Raw genomic sequence first — 20,351 nt, forward strand, 5'->3', positions numbered from 1 at the left:
ACCAACGTCCACTCTCCCCCCCATCCCCGCCGCCGCTCCCACCCCCCTCCGTATCGGGCCCCCTGCACTGACCTGACAGCACCTCTCACCTCCGTGTGGAAGCGCTGCAGGCAGCAGCAGAGCGATCTGCTGCCTGTAGCGCTTTCACACGGAGGTGAGAGGCGCTGTCAGGTCAGTGCAGGGGGCCCGGCACGGAAGGGGGAGGGAGCAGCGGCGAGGAGGGTAGCTGGACATGGGGGAGGGCAGGGTAGAGAGGAGGGTTGCTGGACATGGGGGGAGGGCAGGGTTGGTTGGCGGGGGAAGGGGGGAGGCCAAGGGAAAGAGGAGGGTTGCTGGATATGGGGGAAAGAACGGTGGACGGGGTGAGGCCAGGGGACAGAGGAGGGTTGCTGGACATAGGGGGGCAGGGGAGAGAGGATGGTTGCTGGACGGGGAGGGGGAGGCCAGGGATACAGGACGGCTGCTGGACATGGGGGGGAGGGCAGGGGAGAGAGCAGGGTTGCTGAACATGGATCGGGGGAGGGGAGAGAGGTGGTTTGCTGCACATGGATGGATGGAGGTGAGAATTATTACATTTTGCAAAACACAAATCTCGCCCATTTTAACGGGCTTAACGGCTGGTAGGTCAATAAGAGGAGTTTGAACTGTATGCGGAAACGGATAGGAAGCCAGTGAAGTGACTTGAGGAGAGGGCTAATATGAGCATAACGACACTGGCGGAATATTAGTTGTGCAGCAGAATTTTAAACAGATTGAAGAGGAGAGAGATGGCTAAGTAGGAGACCTGTGAGAAGCAAGTTGCAATAGTCTAAGCGAGAGGTGATAAGAGTGTGGATGAGGGTTCTGGTAGTGTGCTCAGAATGGAAAGGACGAATTTTGCTGATATTATAGAGAAAGAAACGACAGGTTTTAGCAGTCTGCTGAATATGTGCAGAGAAGGAGAGGGAGGAGTCGAAGATGACCCCAAGGTTACGAGCTGATGAGACAGGAAGGATGAGAGTGTTATCCACAGAAATAGAGAATGGGGGAGGAGGAGAGGTTGGTTTAGGGGGAAAGATGAGAAGCTCAGTTTTGGTCATGTTTAGTTTCAGATGGCGCTGAGACATCCAGGCAGCAATGTCAGACAGGCAGGCTGATACTTTGGCCTGGATTCCTGCTGAGATTTCTGGTGTGGAGAGGTAGATCTGGGAGTCATCAGCGTAAAGATGATACTGAAAACCATGGGATGAGATCAGCGTAGCAAGGGAAGAAGTATAGATGGAGAAAAGAAGAGGTCCCAGGACAGATCCCTGAGGTACACCAACTGACAGTGGGATAGAAGTAGAGGAGGATCCACTAGAGTATACGCTAAAGGTATGCTAGGAGAGATAAGAAGAAAACCAGGAAAGAACAGAGCCCTGAAATCCAAGTGAGGGCAGCGTATCAAGGAGTAGGCTGTGATCAACAGTGTCAAAAGCAGCAGATAGATTGAGAAGGATGAGTATAGAATAGAGACCTTTGGATCTGGCCAGGAACAGATCATTGGAGACTTTAGCAAGCGCTGGTTCAGTTGAATGAAGGGGGCGAAACCCAGATTGAAGTGGATCAAGAATAGCTTGAGATGAAAGAAAGTCAAGGCAACGGGGGTGAACAGCATGTTCAAGTATCTTGGATAGGAAAGGGAGGAGGGAGATGGGGCGATAATTGGAAGGACAGGTAGGGTCCAATGAAGCTTTTTTAAGGAGTGGTGTGACTACGGCATGTTTGAAGGCATCAGGAACAGTCGCAGTGGATAGTGAAAGATTGAGGATCTGACAGATAAAAGGGATGACAGTAGGAGAGATAGTGTTAAGTAGATGGGTGGTAATAGGATCAGAGGAACAGGTAGTTGGTTTCGAGGAGGAAATAAGATGTGTAGTTTATTCTTCAGTGATTTCGGAAAAGGAAGAAAAGGAGGCAGGGTTTGGAGGGTTGAGAGAATGGACTAAGGGAAGGAGAGGTGGAGGTGACTTGGTTGAGAATTCAAGTTTAATCTTGTGAACCTTATCATGAAAGAACTCAGTCAGAGTCTGGGGGGGAAAGTGAAGGGGGCGGGTGGGTTGGAGGTGAAGGCACTTTGAGGAGAGAGTTCAGTGTGGCAAAGAGACGTCAAGGGTTTGAACCAAGAGAATTTGTCAACTGGATGTAATAGTCCTGTTTGGCAAGTACAAGAGCAGACTGGAAGGAGGTCAGCAAGAATTTGAAATGTATGAAGTCAGCATGGGCACGGGATTTCAGCCAAAGGCGTTCGGCAGAGCGGGCACAGGAACGTAGGTAGCGGATTCTAGAGGTCAGCCAAGGCTGGGGTTTGGTACGTTTTACAGAACGGAGAATGGAAGGAGCGAGATTATCCAGAGCAGAGGAGAGAATAGTATTATAGGAAGTGACAGCCTCATTGACAGACTTGGATAACATATTGGTAGAGAAGAGATTAGAAACACTGGAGGACAGAGTAGAAGGGTTAATAGCCTGAAGATTCCTAAATGTATTGGTTAACATTGGACGGGACTGGGGAGGAGGATGTTTAAGTGTGAAAGTTATCAGATGATGGTCAGAGAGGGGAAGAGTTGAGGCACAGAAACTAGAGAGTGAGCAGTTTGAGGAGAGGGTAAGATCAAGACAGTGGCCATTCTGGTGAGTGGGGGCAGTGGAGCACAGTTGAAGATTGAAAGAGGATGTTAAAGCAAGAAATTGAGAAGCATAAGAGTCAGAGGGATCATTAGCATGAATGTTAAAATCCCCAAGAATGAGGGAAGGAGATGAAGGTTCAAGAAAGAAGGAAATCCAAGCATCAAAGTCAGTGAGAAAGGGAGAAAGGGACTTATCAGGGGGTCGATAAATGAGTGCTACTTGGAGAGGCAGAGGAGCGAATAGACTGATGGAGTGGGCTTCGAAGGAAAAAAAAGCAATGACACTGAAGTGGAAGAAGAGGTTGAAATCTACAAGAGGGTGAAAGTAGTAGCCCGACACCACCTCTGCGGCCAACCGGGCAAGGAGTATGGGAGAAAAGATAAGCTCCATGGCATAGGGCTGCGACTGAAGCAGAGTCTTCAGGGTAAAGTCAAGTTTCGGTTAGGGCAAGCAGATGGAGAGTACGAGAGATAAAGAGGTCATGGATGTAGGAAAGTTTGTTACAGACAGAGCGGGCATTCCACAGAGCGCAAGAGAGAGGCAGGGAAGGAGGGGGAGGGGGAGGAGAGGAACAGAAATTAGATTGGAGATACCATGGTGTGACCTGCACAAATAGGATGAGAGCTGATGTGGAGGACAAGGATTGGGATTAATGTCCCCAGCGGAGAGCAGAAGAAGGAGCAAGAGAGTACGGAGAATAGTAGGAGAGGTATGACGACAGCGACGAAGGCGAGATGTACTCAGATAGAAAGGAGATGGATGAATGGAAGGAAGGAAGGAAGGAAGGAAGGAGATGTTCAAGTTTGAGAGCTGAGAAAAAGGAAGAGGAAAAATGAGATGGTGAGATGATGAATACAGAGGGTGGACAATGTGCTCCTGCAGTTACAGTGGTTTAAGATGGAGAAACAAATTAGGAAGGGACAGTGCCAAGATGAAAAAGTGTACTGGAGCCATAAGTAGTAACTGGGAGAAAAATAAGAAGGTGACAAAGCAGTAGAATTTTATGGTTTATAATGGGCTAGAAAACCCATCTCCCTGTCCCTCACCCACCCGGCTCTCCCTGTCTGTCACCTAAATCAGAGGAAAGGGGGAGTAGGAGGAGTAGGCTCTTGAACAACACTAGTAGGCGACGTAGATTAGGAACAATCTCTTTATTTAAATATACACTCGACTCAACACAGCCGTGTTTCGGCGCTACAGACGCCTTCTTCAGGAGTCTTGTGATATATAAATATACGAATATTAAGTGAAAGCAAGGCTTCTGCTACAATTGTAATCCACTGCCGATGCAGGAAAAAAAGCTCAGCGTATTCAATTGCACTTCTGTGAATACGCTGAGCTTTTTTTCCTGCATCGGCAGTGGATTACAATTGTAGCAGAAGCCTTCCTTTCATTCTCTTTGAGCTTAATATTCGTATATTTATATATCACAAGACTCCTGAAGAAGGCGTCTGTAGCGCCGAAACACGGCTGTGTTGAGTCGAGTGTATATTTAAATAAAGAGATTGTTCCTAACCTACGTCGCCTACTAGTGTTGTTCAAGAGCCTACTCCTCCTACTCCCCCTTTCCTCAGATTCTACTTTTTGTAGGAATTTGTGTACCTCCACCCTTGTGGTGGTTTGGCTTGCTTGTCACCTAAATCACCCTCATCCTGTTAGACAGTTAGTGAAATGCTTTGATATTTCACTTATATATACTGTCATCTATCAGCATTGGCTTATTTCTGATCTGACAAAGAAGGGCAACCTTCGAAAGCTAATCAAAAAATACGGGCCAGTGCAAGTAAATCTACACGCAGGGATGGACACCAGCTTTTCGTTGGCATAAATGGATGCGCCTAGATTCAGTCGCATGAACTACATCTAAGCGTTTTCTAAATACCGTGCGTAGATTTACGTATATAGGATCGGGCGCTTACTCTTTTACATCGTTTGATTTTTTCATAGGCATTGTGCTTTGTGACTCTTGCTGTGAGTTTTGAACCTACAGACACGGCAAGGAGAGAGTTTTGACGTGTGATGTAAAGGGGGGGGGGGGGGGGGGGGAGATGAGTTCTGCTTATAGCTTGTCTTGAAATGTAATCCGTGAAACTCCTTGCTGTTTTCCAGCTTTCCTGCCCAGCAAGACCTGCCAAATGATGGGGCTCCACCCGTTTTCATTCCCAGGGCAAAGCTACAACATCAGCCTCTGATTTCTGCACTGCTGCCACCAACACCACCCCCGCTGCTACCGCCACCCAGAGCCCATCTCCCTGGCCCAGAATTTGGTGAGTTGATGGAACCCTCCTTCTCAGTCCAATTTTGCTGGTTCGTGTTCTTCTCGATGGGTCAAGGGTCTACGGTCATGGATTTTCTACAGTAGAACCAAAGTGGTTTACATATATTATATCCAGGTGCTTTCACTGCCCCTAGTGGACTCACTGTCTTAAGTTTTTGTACCTGGGGCAATGGAGGGTTAAGGGGTCCTTTTACTAAGATGCGTAGGCGCCTCTGCGCGTACAGCGTGCGTCAAATTAGATCTACCGCCCGGCTACCGCATGCCTCGGGCGGTAATTCTAATCTTGACACACGTCCAAAATGCGTAGCAGAAAATAATTTCTATTTTCTACCGTGTGTTGCTAACCGGGCAGTAATCGGCAGTCTACACGCACTGATGATTACCGCCCGGTTAACACGTGAGACCTTACTGCTGTCAATAAGTACATAAGTATTGCCATACTGGGAAAGACCAAAGGACCATCGAGCCCAGCATCCTGTTTCCAACAGTGGCCAATCCAGGTCACAAATACCTGGCAAGATCCCAAAAAAGTACAAAACATTTTATACTGCTTATCCCAGAAATAGTGGATTGTCCCCAAGTCCATTTAATAACTGTCTATGGACTTTTCCATTAGGAAGCCGTCCAAACCTTTTTAAAACTCCGCTATGCTAACTGCTTTTACCACATTCTCCGGCAACGAATTCCAGAGTTTAACTACACGTTGAGTGAAGAAAACATTTCTCCGATTCGTTTTAAATTTACTACATTGTAGCTTCATTGCATGCCCCCTAGTCCTAGTATTTTTGGAATCGTGAACAGATGCTTCACATCTACCCGTTCAACTCCACTCATTATTTTATAGACCTCTATCATATCTCCCCTCAGCCGCCTTTTCTCCAAGCTGACGAGCCCTAGCCGCTTTAGCCTTTCCTCATAGGGAAGTCGTCCGATCCCCTTTTTCATTTTCGTCGCCCTTCTCTGCACCTTTTCTAATTCCGCTATATCTTTTTTGAGATGTGGTGACCAGAATTGAACTCAATATTTGAGGTGCGGTCGCACCATGGAGTGATACAAAGGCATTATAACATCCTCATTTTTGTTTTCCATTCCTTTCCTAATAATACCTAACATTCTGTTTGCTTTCTTAGCCGCAGCAGCACACTGAGCAGAAGGTTTCAACGTATCATCAATGGTTGGCAGTAAGGTCAAAGGCCCAAAATGGATTCACGCTGATTTTTATTTTGCCGTATGTCCATTTTAGCAAAAAAAAAAAAAAGTCCTTTTTTGCGGGCTTGCTGAAAAATGGACCTGCATTCGTCCAATACACGCACCTATACCAGCGCAGGCCATTTTTCGTCGCGCCTTACTAAAAGGGTCCCAGAGTCATAAGGAGCTACAGTGGGAATTGAATCTGGTTCCCCAGGTTCATCCCTCTCACTACCCATCAGGGACAAGCCGAGTATATTATAGTTTTGCCTCTGCTGCGTCCATGAGTTTGTAATTCTTTTTAAAGCAAAGTGTTGTGCTTTCAGGTCAAGAAGCAAGTTGCGGGTCAGACCTTTTTACTAGACTAGGGAAGTCCAGTGGGGAAATGAGAACGTCAAGCTTGTGCAGGCCTGTTCCTGATCGCTCTGGGAGCCTTCTGGTAACTCTGACAAGTTGCGATCAGATGTCGAGTGATGCCTTGGCTCCTCTGTGCCACTTTGCAGATGGATTCAGTACTGTTATACCGTTTGGCTTTGCTGTGGCCATAAATTCTTTGGCGGCTGAAAAAACGGGTTTCCTATTATCTGACCCTTACGTAGAAACAGAGGAAATGACAGCAGATAAAGGCCTTATGGCCCATCCACTCTGCTCATTTGGGTTTCTGCCAGGTACTTGTGACCTGGCTTGGCCACTGTTTGGAAAACAGGATACTGGGCTAGATGGACCATTGGTCTGACCCAGAATGGCTACTCTTATGTTCATAATTCAGAGGACTATTGCTTGTCTTGGGATTGGTGGCATGGAATGTTGCTACTCTGAGATTCTGCATGGAATCTTGTAACTCTTTAGGATTCCAGAATCTTGCTATTCTTTGGGGCTCTACATGGAATGTTGTTACTCTTTGGGATTCCAGAGTCTTGCTATTCTTTGGGGCTCAACATGGAATGTCGCTACTCTTTGAGTTTCTGTCAGGTATTTGTGACCTGGATTGGCCACTGTTGGAAACAGGATACTGGGCTAGATGGACCATTGGTCTGACCCAGAATGGCTACTCTTATGTTCATAATGCAGAGGACTATTACTTGTCTTGGGATTGGTAGCATGGAATGTTGCTACTCTTTGGGATTCCAGAGTCTTGCTATTCTTAGAGGTTCTACATGGAATGTTGCTACTCTTTGAGATTCTGCATGGAATCTTGTTATTCTTTAGGATTCTAGAATCTTGCTATTCTTTGGGGTTCTACATGGAATGTTGCTACTCTTTGAGATTCTGCATGGAATCTTGTAACTTTAGGATTCCAGAATCTTGCTATTCTTTGTGGCTCTACATGGAATGTTGCTACTCTTTAGGATTCTAGAATCTTGCTATTCTTTGGGGTTCTACATGGAATGTTGCTACTCTTTGAGATTCTGCAAGGAATCTTGTAACTTTAGGATTCCAGAATCTTGCTATTCTTTGGGGCTCTACATGGAATGTTGCTACTCTTTAGGATTCCAGAGTCTTGCTATTCTTTGGGGTTCTACATGGAATGTTGCTACTCTTTGAGATTCTGCATGGAATCTTGTTACTCTTTAGGATTCCAGAATTTTGCTATTCTTTGGGGCTCTACATGGAATGTTGCTACTCTTTATGATTCCAGAATTTTGCTATTCTTTGGGGTTCTACATGGAATGTTGCCACGATTTCGGTTTCTGCTAGGTACTTGTGACCTGGCTTGGATACTGGGCTAGATGGACCATTGGTCTGACCCAGTATGGCTATGCTTATGTTCTATCCATTCCATCCCTCCCTCTCCCTTAGAGATCCCTTGTCCTCGTCCCAAGCTTTTTAAAATTCAGTGCAGTCTCTTTCTCCACCACCTCCACTGGGAGGCCATTCCACAAATTCACCATCCTTTCTGTGAAGAACTATTTCCTCGGGTCACTTCTGAGTCTAACCCCTTTCCCTTCATCCTATGTCCCCTCATTTCAGAGCTTCCTTTCAATTGAAAGAGACTCACCCAGTGGTGTGCTGGAGCAGGCTCTCACAGGCTCGCAAGAGCCGGTTGTTAAGTTTTTAAGAATTTTGGGAGCCGGTTGTTAAAGTAGGGCCCTCCATGGCTACTTTAACAACTGACTCCCAAAATATGGGCTTGGGCCCCCTGCTGAATTCTCTTTTACTTTGCTGGTGAGGATGCTGAGCCCTGCCAGCCAAGTAAATAGACTACTGCTGCTCCCCGCTCCTTGTTTTCAGCTCTGGGCAGCAGGCTGGGACTTCTCGAGCATGTGAGAGAAGTTCCAGCGTGCTGCTCAGAGCTGAAAACAAGGAGCGGGGAGCAGCAGTAGTCTATTTATTGCTGCCTGCAAAGGTATGCCTAGCATGCCCGCACGAAGGGAGGGAGGAGAGAGAGGCAAGTGTTGCTCCCTCCCCCCCCCCCCCGGCCCTTCCAACTGCAGAGCTGGCTATGTCCGGAGAAAGAGCCTGTTGTTAAAAATTTACCAGCACACCCCTGGACTCACCTCATTTTCATTTATGCCTTATAGGTATTTAATTGTCTCTGTCAGAATTAACTTTAGATAATCATTGAAAGTGGAGAAAGTTTCTAGAGTTTGTGGAGTACTTTTGGATACAACCTTGTCTTTAACACCACAAGTTAATGCACTTATTAAGTCTGTATTTTCTAAGTTCCATCAATTTAGAAGTATTCGTTCTATTTGGTTAAAAAGCATTTTTTAAAAATTCTGGTTCAATCCGTTGCTTTGTCATATATGGATTATTGTAACGGATTGTAATGTTTATCAGCACATGGTCTTTCCCATTTGCAGGTACTTTAGAACACCGCGGTCAAGTTGATTTTTGGTTAAAAAAAATAGGGTTATCATATCTACCCTAAGACACAAGAGGACACATGCCACACTCCCTGTTGCACCCCTGTCCCACCCCTGTCACACATACCCCACTCCTCTCACACCCTGTCCCACCCCTTGTTGCACCCTTCCCCACCTCTGTCTCACCGTGCCCCACTCCCTCTCGCACCCCTTCCTTGCCCCTTGTCACACCCCACCCCCTGTCACTTTGACCCCCCCAAAAAAAGCCACATTCCCTCTCCCCTCCCCATATGGATCCCCTCCTCAATTTTCCAGCCTCCCTTCACCCACATGACTCCATTCACTACCCCTCCTCTCCCCTCCTTTACCTTAGTGTGGTGCCCCGGTGGTCTAGTGACCTCTTCGGGGCAGGACAGAGCCCCCTCTTTCCTGTCCGGCTCATCTGCAGACTGTCTTTCTCCCAGCGCTGATTCAAAATGGCGGCCGAGAGTTCAAGCAGTGACCTTGCAAGACTGTTGTGGACAGGGCTTCACAACATATAAGGGAGTCTCTCCCTTATTTGTGAAGCCCCATCCAGCGCATCCCAGAATGCAGTGGGCAGGGCTTGATTTGCGGCCCACTGGGCCCCCAGGGCTTTCTTTTTTAGGAGGATGTGAGGGGGGATTAGGAGGAATGGAGATCAGCGGCCACGGCTGTACTGCCCACCTCTAGCGCACGGTTAAATCCGGCGCTACAAAACTATATTTATTTTTGTAGCGCCGGGGTGTATCTGTTGGTAATCACTGCTGGGTTAGCATGGGAGCTCCTACTGCCACCTCAGTGGGTGGCGGTAAGGGCTCCCCCCCCCCGAAATGGTCGTGCGGCAAGTGCGTTAACGGCCATTTCCTGCAGGAAAAAAGTACCCGCTGCAGTAAAAGGGGTCCTCAGCGAGGCCGACGCCAGCGTAGGCCCCCTTTGGCTGCAGCTTGGTAAAAGGGACCCTTAGTTATTTGTTTGTTGTTCGTAATTTTGTTTTATGTTGATTGTTTAGGGGTCCTTTTACTAAGTTGCGTTAACGGATTTAGTGTGTGCTAAATGCTACCATGCCCATTATATTCCTAGGCGCGTCTTATCAGTTAGTGCGTGCTAATCGTTAGCGAGCGCTAAAAATCCGTAAGTGCGCCTTAGTAAAAGGACCCCTTAGATTGTAAACCACTTCGGTATTCGAAACTGAAAGGCAGTATAGTAAAATTTGAAATAGACTAAACAGGACATAAGAATTTCATGGTCTTCTAACTTCATGACTCTTTAATTTCATAGGTCCTCTCATGAGGGACTTTGTAAAACCCTTTCTGAAGATTCAAATCCACTGTGGGAGTCCTTTTAGAAATACGTCTGGGCTTCGCTGAGCTGGCTGATCGCCGATTTTCAGCAGCAATTAACCAGGCAATGCTGCAGAATATCCCCCTAATGAGCCAGATCAGGGGCGGTCTGGGGTGGAGTTTGGGTGGAGCCGTGACTTAGCCCGTTAGTGGCAATATTCTGTCTGCTCACCGGCTAAGTAAGGGGCCCCTTTTACAAAGGCGCGGGAGGGCCTACGCTTATACAGCGCACGCCAAATCGGCACAACCGCCCAGCCAGCGCATGAGCCAGGCAGTGATTCTGAATTTGGCGCACGGCGAATCCCGCGGTAGAATATACATTTCTATTTTCTATCACGGGCCACATACCTGGCGGTAAACAGCGGTTGGAGCGTGCTGCATGCTTACCGCCTGGGTGGCGTGTGAGACCTTACCGCTAGGCCATCGGGTGGTGGTAAGGTCTCAGGCCGAAAAATGGAAGTGTGCGGGTTTCAATTTTAGCACATGTCTATTTTCCGGACCCTTAAAAAAAAGGCCCCTTTTCCTAGAAGTGGTAAAAACTGGCCCAGGGCGCGTCCAAAAGACGCGCTTGCACTGCCGCAGGCCACTTTTTACCACGGCTTAGTAAAGGGTCCCCTAAGTGCATAAAATGCAGACAGCAAAAATGCTGAGTTAACTGGACAGTGGTCTGAATATTGACCGGTGCCTGGTTAAACTTCAGGGTCAGTGCACATACCTGGAAATTCACTGCCGGGAGCCACACATGCCCTGGCGTTGAATAGACGGGGTTAGTCCAGCCAGTGGCTGTGAGTGGCTTACAAACTGCTTAGCGTCATGGGCTGAATATTGCCTCCTAAGGTTTCGAACGATTCGGAGCCATAGTGATAAACTCCACTGTAAGCAGGAACAGAGAGAAGAGCACTGAAACAGGTCTTACATCTTTCACGGTTTTTGTAAAAAAAAAAAGATTTGGAATATCTCCTCCTGTCTCTCCACAGTGCAGCCCGATTATGAAGATGCGGTGCAGGTGCCGTTGGCTCCCAGGGAGAATATGGTGAATAAGGTAGGTTCGTGGGAACGGATTCCTTTTCTTTGACATTTGGAACCAAAACAAATGCCTCGGCAGCCCAGATTATAACCTGGGAAAAGGCAAATGTAGCACTTTAGTAGAATAATCCAGTTACAAACCACAGAACCGCAATGTGTCTGGCGTTGTTGATGTGCTGAGTCTCAGTCAGTCTGAGCGATGCTGATATGAAAGACCGCTCTCGGCATTCAAGAATGTAGAGTAGAAGAACTTAGGGGTCCTTTACTAAGGTGCGCTGAAAAATAGCGTACGCTGGTGTAGACGTGTGTATTGGATGCGCGCAGATCCATTTTTCAGCGCACCTGCAAAAAAAGGCCTTTTTTTTTGGTTTTGACCGAAAATGGATGTGCAGCAAAATAACAAAAATTAGCGCTAGTCCATTTTGGGTCTGAGACCTTACCGCCAGCCATTGACTCAGCGTTAACTGTGCGGTAGTCGCCTACGTGCGTCAAGTCAGAATTACCGCCCGATTTTTGCTGCGCACCAGAAAATAAAATATTATTTTCTGGCCCGCATGGGCCACGCGGTAGCCGGGCAGTAACTCCATATTGACGCGTTGGGCGCGTGTAGACACCTATCCTTATTTTCGAAGGACATCGCCGGCCATCTTCCGACACAAACCGGGGAGATGGCCGGCCATCTCCTGAACCCGGCCAAATCGGTATAATCGAAAGCCGATTTTGGCCGGCTCCAACTGCTTTCCGTTGCAGAGTCGGCCAAACTTAAAGGGGGCGTTTCTGCAGGGTACAGAAGGCGGGACGGGGGCGTGGTTATGAGATGGCCGGCTTCCACCGATAATGGAAAAAAGAAGACCGGCTCTGAGGAGCATTTCGCCGGCTTCACTTGGTCCGTTTATTTTTAGGACCAAGCCTCAAAAAAGTGCCCCAATTGACCAGATGACCACTGGAGGGAATGGGGGATGACCTCCCCTTACTCCCCCAGTGGTCACCAAATTAAAAAACATTTTTTTGCCAGCCTCTATGCCAGCCTGAAATGTCATACTTAGCTCCATCACAGCACTATGCAGGTCCCTGGAGCAGTTTTTAGTGGGTACTGCAGTGCACTTCAGGCAGGTGGACCCAGGCCCATCCCCCCCCACCTGTTACACTTGTGGTGGTAAATGGGAGCCCTCCAACGCCCCCCCCAAAACCCACTGTACCCACATGTAAGTGCCCCCCTTTACCCCTTAGGGCTATGGTAGTGGTGTAGAGTTGTGGGTAGTGGGTTTTTGGGGGGGGATTTGGGGGGCTCAGCACACAATGTAAGGGAGCTATGCACCTGGGAGCAATTTGTGAAGTCCACTGCAGTGCTCCCTAGGGTGCCCGGTTGGTGTCCTGGCATGTGAGGGGGTCCAGTGCACTACAAATGCTGGCTCCTCCCACGACCAAATGCCTTGGATTTGGCCAGGTTTGAGATGGCCGTCATTAGTTTCCATTATCGCTGAAAACCATTGCCGGCCATCTCTAAAGCCGGCCCAAATGCTGAGATTTGGCCGGCTCCAACCGTATTATCGAAACGAAAGATAGCCGGCTATCTTATTTCGATTATACAGTCGGGGCACCGCTTTAGCCGTTCGATTATGCCCCTCCACGTGGCTTAGTAAAAGGGCCCCTTAGGTTCCTTCATTGTGCAGAAGCAAGGGAGAAACATAGGGGTCGACACTTAAGGTTAGCCAACACCGCAAACTGGACAAGAGCCGATGAGAAACATATTCGGTGGTACCGACCTGATAGTCCCACTGTATATGTCCTGTGAAGGTTACCATATTTGCCGTGAGAAAAAAAGAAGACACAAAATAAAATCAGCCCACTCCATCCATACCCCCTGTCATGCCCCCATCCTTGCCCTACCATGCTCCCTGTCAGGCCCCAACCCCGCGCTGCACTGTCACCTTGACACCCCACCCCACCCCCACCAAGAAAGCCAGATTCTATAAGCAGGAAAAATACTGGTAAGGTAACAGAAATGTATTTTCTTCCATGCTAAACACAGAATGAACATAACAATCTTATACATAGAAACATAGTAACATAGTAGATGACGGCAGAAAAAGACCTGCACGGTCCATCCAGTCTGCCCAACAAGATAAACTCATATGTATTACTTTTTGTGTATACCCTACCTTGATTTATACCTGTCCTCTTCAGGGCACAGACCCTATAAGTCTGCCCAGCACTATCCCCGCCTCCCGCCACCGGCTCTGCCACTCAATCTCGGCTAAGCTCCTTAGGATCCATTCCTTCTGAACAGGATTCCTTTATGCTTATCCCACGCGTGTTTGAATTCTGTTACCGTTTTCATTTCCACCACCTCCCGTGGGAGGGCATTCCAAGCATCCACTACTCTCTCCGTGAAAAAATACTGCGTAGACATATACATTTTATGAGCATGTCCGCCTTTCTTTTCCCTCCCATCCATGAGCAGCATATCCGCCTGGCCTCTTCTCTCCATCTCCCCTCCCCCCCCCCATCTATGTCCCCTCCTCAATCTTTTCTTCCAGCCTTCCTCCATCCACATGACTCCATCCACATCCCATCCCCTCCCCTCCCATACCTTATCATGCCTGGTGGTCTAGTGGCCTCTTCAGGGCAGGAAAGAGCCCCTCCCCCTCTTGCCTGCCTGGCGCTGCCGCTGACCGCTCGCTTCCGGCACCACTTCAGAATGGCTCCCGAGAGTTCCAGCAGTGACCTTGCAAGACTTCTGCGGAAATCCATACCTCCATATTCAGGCAGCTACCCATATAACTCCTTACTTTCCCTTCTTCTTGCTTTCTTTCCCCTGCCTATTATTTGTTTAAATATATATATTTTTTTGTTACATTTGTACCCTGCGCTTTCCCACTCATGGCAGGCTCAATGCGGCTTACATGGGGCAATGGAGGGTTAAGTGACTTGCCCAGAGTCACAAGGAGCTGCCTGTGCCTGAAGTGGGAACCGAACTCAGTTCCCCAGGACCAAAGTCCACCACCCTAACCACTAGGCCACTCCTCCACTGTTGCTACTATTTCAGATTCTACATGGAATGTTGCTATTCCACTAGTAACATTCCATGTAGAAGTCGGCCCTTGCAGATCACCAATGTGGCCGTCAGGCTTCTGCTTCTGTGAGTCTGACGTGCAGGACGTCAGACTCGCAGAAACAGAAGCCTGTGCAGCCTTCTACATGGAATGTTGCTAGTGGAATAGCAACATTCCATGTAGAATCTCCAGTAGTAGCAACATTCCATGTAGAATCTCCAACAGTAGCAACATTCCATGTAGAATCTCCAATAGTATCTATTTTATTTTGTTACATTTGTACCCTGTGCTTTCCCACTCATGGCAGGCTCAATGCGGCTTACATGGGGCAATGGAGGGTTAAGTGACTTGCCCAGAGTCACAAGGAGCTGCCTGTGCCTGAAGTGGGAACCGAACTCAGTTCCCCAGGACCAAAGTCCACCACCCTAACCACTAGGCCACTCCTCCACTGTTGCTACTATTTCAGATTCTACATGGAATGTTGCTATTCCACTAGTAACATTCCATGTAGAAGTCGGCCCTTGCAGATCACCAATGTGGCCGTCAGGCTTCTGCTTCTGTGAGTCTGACGTGCAGGACGTCAGACTCGCAGAAACAGAAGCCTGTGCAGCCTTCTACATGGAATGTTGCTAGTGGAATAGCAACATTCCATGTAGAATCTCCAGTAGTAGCAACATTCCATGTAGAATCTCCAACAGTAGCAACATTCCATGTAGAATCTCCAATAGTATCTATTTTATTTTTGTTACATTTGTACCCTGTGCTTTCCCACTCATGGCAGGCTCAATGCGGCTTACATGGGGCAATGGAGGGTTAAGTGACTTGCCCAGAGTCACAAGGAGCTGCCTGTGCCTGAGGTGGGAATCAAACTCAGTTCCTCAGGACCAAAGTCCACCACCCTAACCACTAGGCCACTCCTCCACTGTTGCTACTATTTCAGATTCTACATGGAATGTTGCTATTCCACTAGTAACATTCCATGTAGAAGTCGGCCCTTGCAGATTACCAATGTGGCCGTCAGGCTTCTGCTTCTGTGAGTCTGACGTGCAGGACGTCAGACTCACAGAAACAGAAGCCTGTGCAGCCTTCTACATGGAATGTTGCTAGTGGAATAGCAACATTCCATGTAGAATCTCCAGTAGTAGCAACATTCCATGTAGAATCTCCAACAGTAGCAACATTCCATGTAGAATCTCCAATAGTATCTATTTTATTTTTGTTACATTTGTACCCTGTGCTTTCCCACTCATGGCAGGCTCAATGCGGCTTACATGGGGCAATGGAGGGTTAAGTGACTTGCCCAGAGTCACAAGGAGCTGCCTGTGCCTGAAGTGGGAATCCAACTCAGTTCCTCAGGACCAAAGTCCACCACCCTAACCACTAGGCCACTCCTCCACTGTTGCTACTATTGGAGATTCTACATGGAATGTTGCTATTCCACTAGTAACATTCCATGTAGAAGTCGGCCCTTGCAGATCACCAATGTGGCCGTCAGGCTTCTGCTTCTGTGAGTCTGACGTGCAGGACGTCAGACTCACAGAAACAGAAGCCTGTGCAGCCTTCTACATGGAATGTTGCTAGTGGAATAGCAACATTCCATGTAGAATCTCCAGTAGTAGCAACATTCCATGTAGAATCTCCAACAGTAGCAACATTCCATGTAGAATCTCCAATAGTATCTATTTTATTTTTGTTACATTTGTACCCTGTGCTTTCCCACTCATGGCAGGCTCAATGCGGCTTACATGGGGCAATGGAGGGTTAAGTGACTTGCCCAGAGTCACAAGGAGCTGCCTGTGCCTGAGGTGGGAATCAAACTCAGTTCCTCAGGACCAAAGTCCACCACCCTAACCACTAGGCCACTCCTCCACTGTTGCTACTATTTCAGATTCTACATGGAATGTTGCTATTCCACTAGTAACATTCCATGTAGAAGTCGGCCCTTGCAGATTACCAATGTGGCCGTCAGGCTTCTGCTTCTGTGAGTCTGACGTGCAGGACGTCAGACTCACAGAAACAGAAGCCTGTGCAGCCTTCTACATGGAATGTTGCTAGTGGAATAGCAACATTCCATGTAGAATCTCCAGTAGTAGCAACATTCCATGTAGAATCTCCAACAGTAGCAACATTCCATGTAGAATCTCCAATAGTATCTATTTTATTTTTGTTACATTTGTACCCTGTGCTTTCCCACTCATGGCAGGCTCAATGCGGCTTACATGGGGCAATGGAGGGTTAAGTGACTTGCCCAGAGTCACAAGGAGCTGCCTGTGCCTGAAGTGGGAATCCAACTCAGTTCCTCAGGACCAAAGTCCACCACCCTAACCACTAGGCCACTCCTCCACTGTTGCTACTATTGGAGATTCTACATGGAATGTTGCTATTCCACTAGTAACATTCCATGTAGAAGTCGGCCCTTGCAGATCACCAATGTGGCCGTCAGGCTTCTGCTTCTGTGAGTCTGACGTGCAGGACGTCAGACTCACAGAAACAGAAGCCTGTGCAGCCTTCTACATGGAATGTTGCTAGTGGAATAGCAACATTCCATGTAGAATCTCCAGTAGTAGCAACATTCCATGTAGAATCTCCAACAGTAGCAACATTCCATGTAGAATCTCCAACAGTAGCAACATTCCATGTAGAATCTCCAATAGTATCTATTTTATTTTTGTTACATTTGTACCCTGTGCTTTCCCACTCATGGCAGGCTCAATGCGGCTTACATGGGGCAATGGAGGGTTAAGTGACTTGCCCAGAGTCACAAGGAGCTGCCTGTGCCTGAGGTGGGAATCAAACTCAGTTCCTCAGGACCAAAGTCCACCACCCTAACCACTAGGCCACTCCTCCACTGTTGCTACTATTTCAGATTCTACATGGAATGTTGCTATTCCACTAGTAACATTCCATGTAGAAGTCGGCCCTTGCAGATTACCAATGTGGCCGTCAGGCTTCTGCTTCTGTGAGTCTGACGTGCAGGACGTCAGACTCACAGAAACAGAAGCCTGTGCAGCCTTCTACATGGAATGTTGCTAGTGGAATAGCAACATTCCATGTAGAATCTCCAGTAGTAGCAACATTCCATGTAGAATCTCCAACAGTAGCAACATTCCATGTAGAATCTCCAATAGTATCTATTTTATTTTTGTTACATTTGTACCCTGTGCTTTCCCACTCATGGCAGGCTCAATGCGGCTTACATGGGGCAATGGAGGGTTAAGTGACTTGCCCAGAGTCACAAGGAGCTGCCTGTGCCTGAAGTGGGAATCAAACTCAGTTCCTCAGGACCAAAGTCCACCACCCTAACCACTAGGCCACTCCTCACTGTTGCTACTATTTGAGATTCTACATGGAATGTTGCTATTCCACTAGCAACATTCCATGTAGAAGTCGGCCCTTGCAGATCACCAATGTGGCCGTCAGGCTTCTGCTTCTGTGAGTCTGACGTGCAGGACGTCAGACTCACAGAAACAGAAGCCTGTGCAGCCTTCTACATGGAATGTTGCTAGTGGAATAGCAACATTCCATGTAGAATCTCCAGTAGTAGCAACATTCCATGTAGAATCTCCAACAGTAGCAACATTCCATGTAGAATCTCCAATAGTATCTATTTTATTTTTGTTACATTTGTACCCTGAGCTTTCCCACTCATGGCAGGCTCAATGCGGCTTACATGGGGCAATGGAGGGTTAAGTGACTTGCCCAGAGTCACAAGGAGCTGCCTGTGCCTGAGGTGGGAATCAAACTCTGTTCCTCAGGACCAGAGTCCACCACTCTAACCACTAGGCCACATTTGTATTCCCTTCCCTTCCCTTCCCCTCTTTCTTTGTTCCTTCTACCCTCTCTACTGTCATTGTAATTGTCTCATTAGTTCATTGTAAGCCGCTTTGAGGCTGCTAAACTGTGGTAAAAAGCGGGGTATAAATGATCTAAATAAATAAATAAATAACAAGCCGGAAAAAGTTAGGTCGGCCATTTTGCTCTCCTAACTTCATCCGCTTTGCTCTCCAGTTAGTGATCTGAATATAGCTGCTAATCAGAAAGCACTTCCGGGCCTTTAGCGCTGGTCAGTGTCTGGGTACTGGTGCTGAATAACCAGTTTTACTTCAATCATGGTGGCCGGCAGTTTACTTTACTGCTGCGGCGGCTCAATATCCGGCCCATTATATGGGGCCTAAAAAAAAATCTGCGCGCAACTAAGCGTATTCTGTAAGATTTAGACGCAGTTTATAGAATACGCTTAGTCGATACCATAGCGCCTAAATCTACACACGTTCGTTTATGCCAGTAAACACCTGGTGCAAATCCACACGCGTTAATTTAGGCGCACTGACCTGTATTCTGTACTTACAGGTGGAAATTTTGGAATGCCCATGAAACGGCCATAAACACGCCCCTTTTACACTATGCGCATTTATTTTGTACGCTTTACAATTTAGGCGCAGTTCTTTATAGAATACGCTTAGCGATTTCCGCGCATAAATTGTGATAATTGCCAATTTGTGCTTATTATTGCTTGTTAAGCGCTGTTAAAAACGCAGATTGGCTTGTTACGCCAGTTAAGTTACGTGCGTATTCTGCGCGGAAATCTAGGCTCCATATATGGAATCAGCTCCGTAAGGATTATTTGCGTGCTTATTAGGTGTATCATTAGTATTATGCTGACTTCGTATTATATCTCTGTTATTTGAATTCCAGTGCTGTTAAATGTGTATATTTTTTATACTGTTTCACGGTAGTTCTATCATTAAGTTTTAATTTGTTGAAAGTTTACCTCATTTATTGTATTTGTGTTTATTCTTGGTTATTATACTATTGTTATGCTGTTAACAAAATTGTAAGTTTGATGTTAAACCAGGGACTTAGCCAGACTTTGGCGGAAGGGGGGTCCAGAGCCCAAGGTGAGGGGGCACATTTTATCCAGAGCCCGAGGTGAGGGGGCACATTTTAGCCCCCCCCCCCGGTGCCGCTGACACCCTCGCCATTGCCGACACCCCCCCGCCATTGCTGACCCCCCCCCGCTGCTTCTGCCACCACCACCACCAACTTTGACCCCCCCCCCCCCCGCTGATGACCCTCTCAAACCCCCCTCCCGCCGCCAACCCTCCCCCGCCGTCGCCTACCTTTGCTGGCGGGGGACCCCAAACCCCGCCAGCCGAGGTCCTCTTCTTCCTTCATTCTGTTTCTGAGTCTGACGTCCTGCATGTTGTACATTAAGGACGTCAGACTCACAGAAATAGAATGAAGGAAGAAGAGGACCTCGGTTGGCAGGGGTTGGGGTCCCCCGCCAGCAAAAGGTAGGCGACGGCGGGTTGACGGCGAGAGGGGAGGTCGAGAGGGTCGTCAGCAGGGGGGGTCCAAGGCCAAATTTACGGGGGCCCAGGCCCCCGTGGCCCCACATAGCTATGCCCCTGTGTTAAACTGTACCTGCTGTACACTGCCTTGGGTGAATCTCTTCACAAAGGCGATTAATATATCCCAATAAATAAACAGTATGCCTGTTTGTACCTGTCAGCTGTTCTGTCAGCGGTTTTTGGCCCTCTTCATGTGCCACCCACTAATGTCTGTATCATTTCTGCTTGAAAGTTTTCATTGTTCTGGTTTTTGTCATCTCCCAGTGGCATACTGACAGGAGGGGGGAGCGGGAGGGTCCCAAGGCCCTTGGACGCCAGTCTGAGGGGAGAACTACGATAGAGGAAGAGCAGGAAAATAAAAAACCAAAAGCACAGGGCCTTTGTGATGTGGTGCGTGGTTAAAGGGGGGGGGGGGGGGGCACAAATGTAATCATTGGTTCCTGGACACTAACAGGCTCATTTTCAAAGCACTTAGCCTCCCAAAGTTCCATAGAAACCTATGGAACTTAGCCTCCCAAAGTGCTTTGAAAATATGCCTCTGAGTCTCATAGTATGCCAGCGTTGCCTCTCCTGAAAGTTGGCGGTTATGTAGATCTACAGGATTACAGGATCCAGTAACCTGCTGTTTCCCTTAC

At 47.8% G+C, this 20,351-nt stretch overlaps 1 protein-coding gene across 3 annotated transcripts in view; it reads left to right on the forward strand.

Moving 5' to 3' along the window:
• The window catches only part of ARAP1 (ArfGAP with RhoGAP domain, ankyrin repeat and PH domain 1), a 319,552-nt gene that overhangs the window by 108,863 nt on the left and 190,338 nt on the right, over positions 1-20,351 (forward strand). For all 3 annotated transcript variants that reach the window (XM_030199983.1, XM_030199984.1, XM_030199985.1), the window contains 2 exons: positions 4,759-4,916; positions 11,261-11,325. In XM_030199983.1, coding sequence (XP_030055843.1) covers positions 4,759-4,916; positions 11,261-11,325 — 223 coding nt within the window. The remainder of the gene's footprint in view (positions 1-4,758; positions 4,917-11,260; positions 11,326-20,351) is intronic.

The sequence above is a fragment of the Microcaecilia unicolor genome, chromosome 4, assembly GCF_901765095.1.
Source record: "Microcaecilia unicolor chromosome 4, aMicUni1.1, whole genome shotgun sequence".
Lineage (NCBI taxonomy): Eukaryota > Metazoa > Chordata > Amphibia > Gymnophiona > Siphonopidae > Microcaecilia > Microcaecilia unicolor.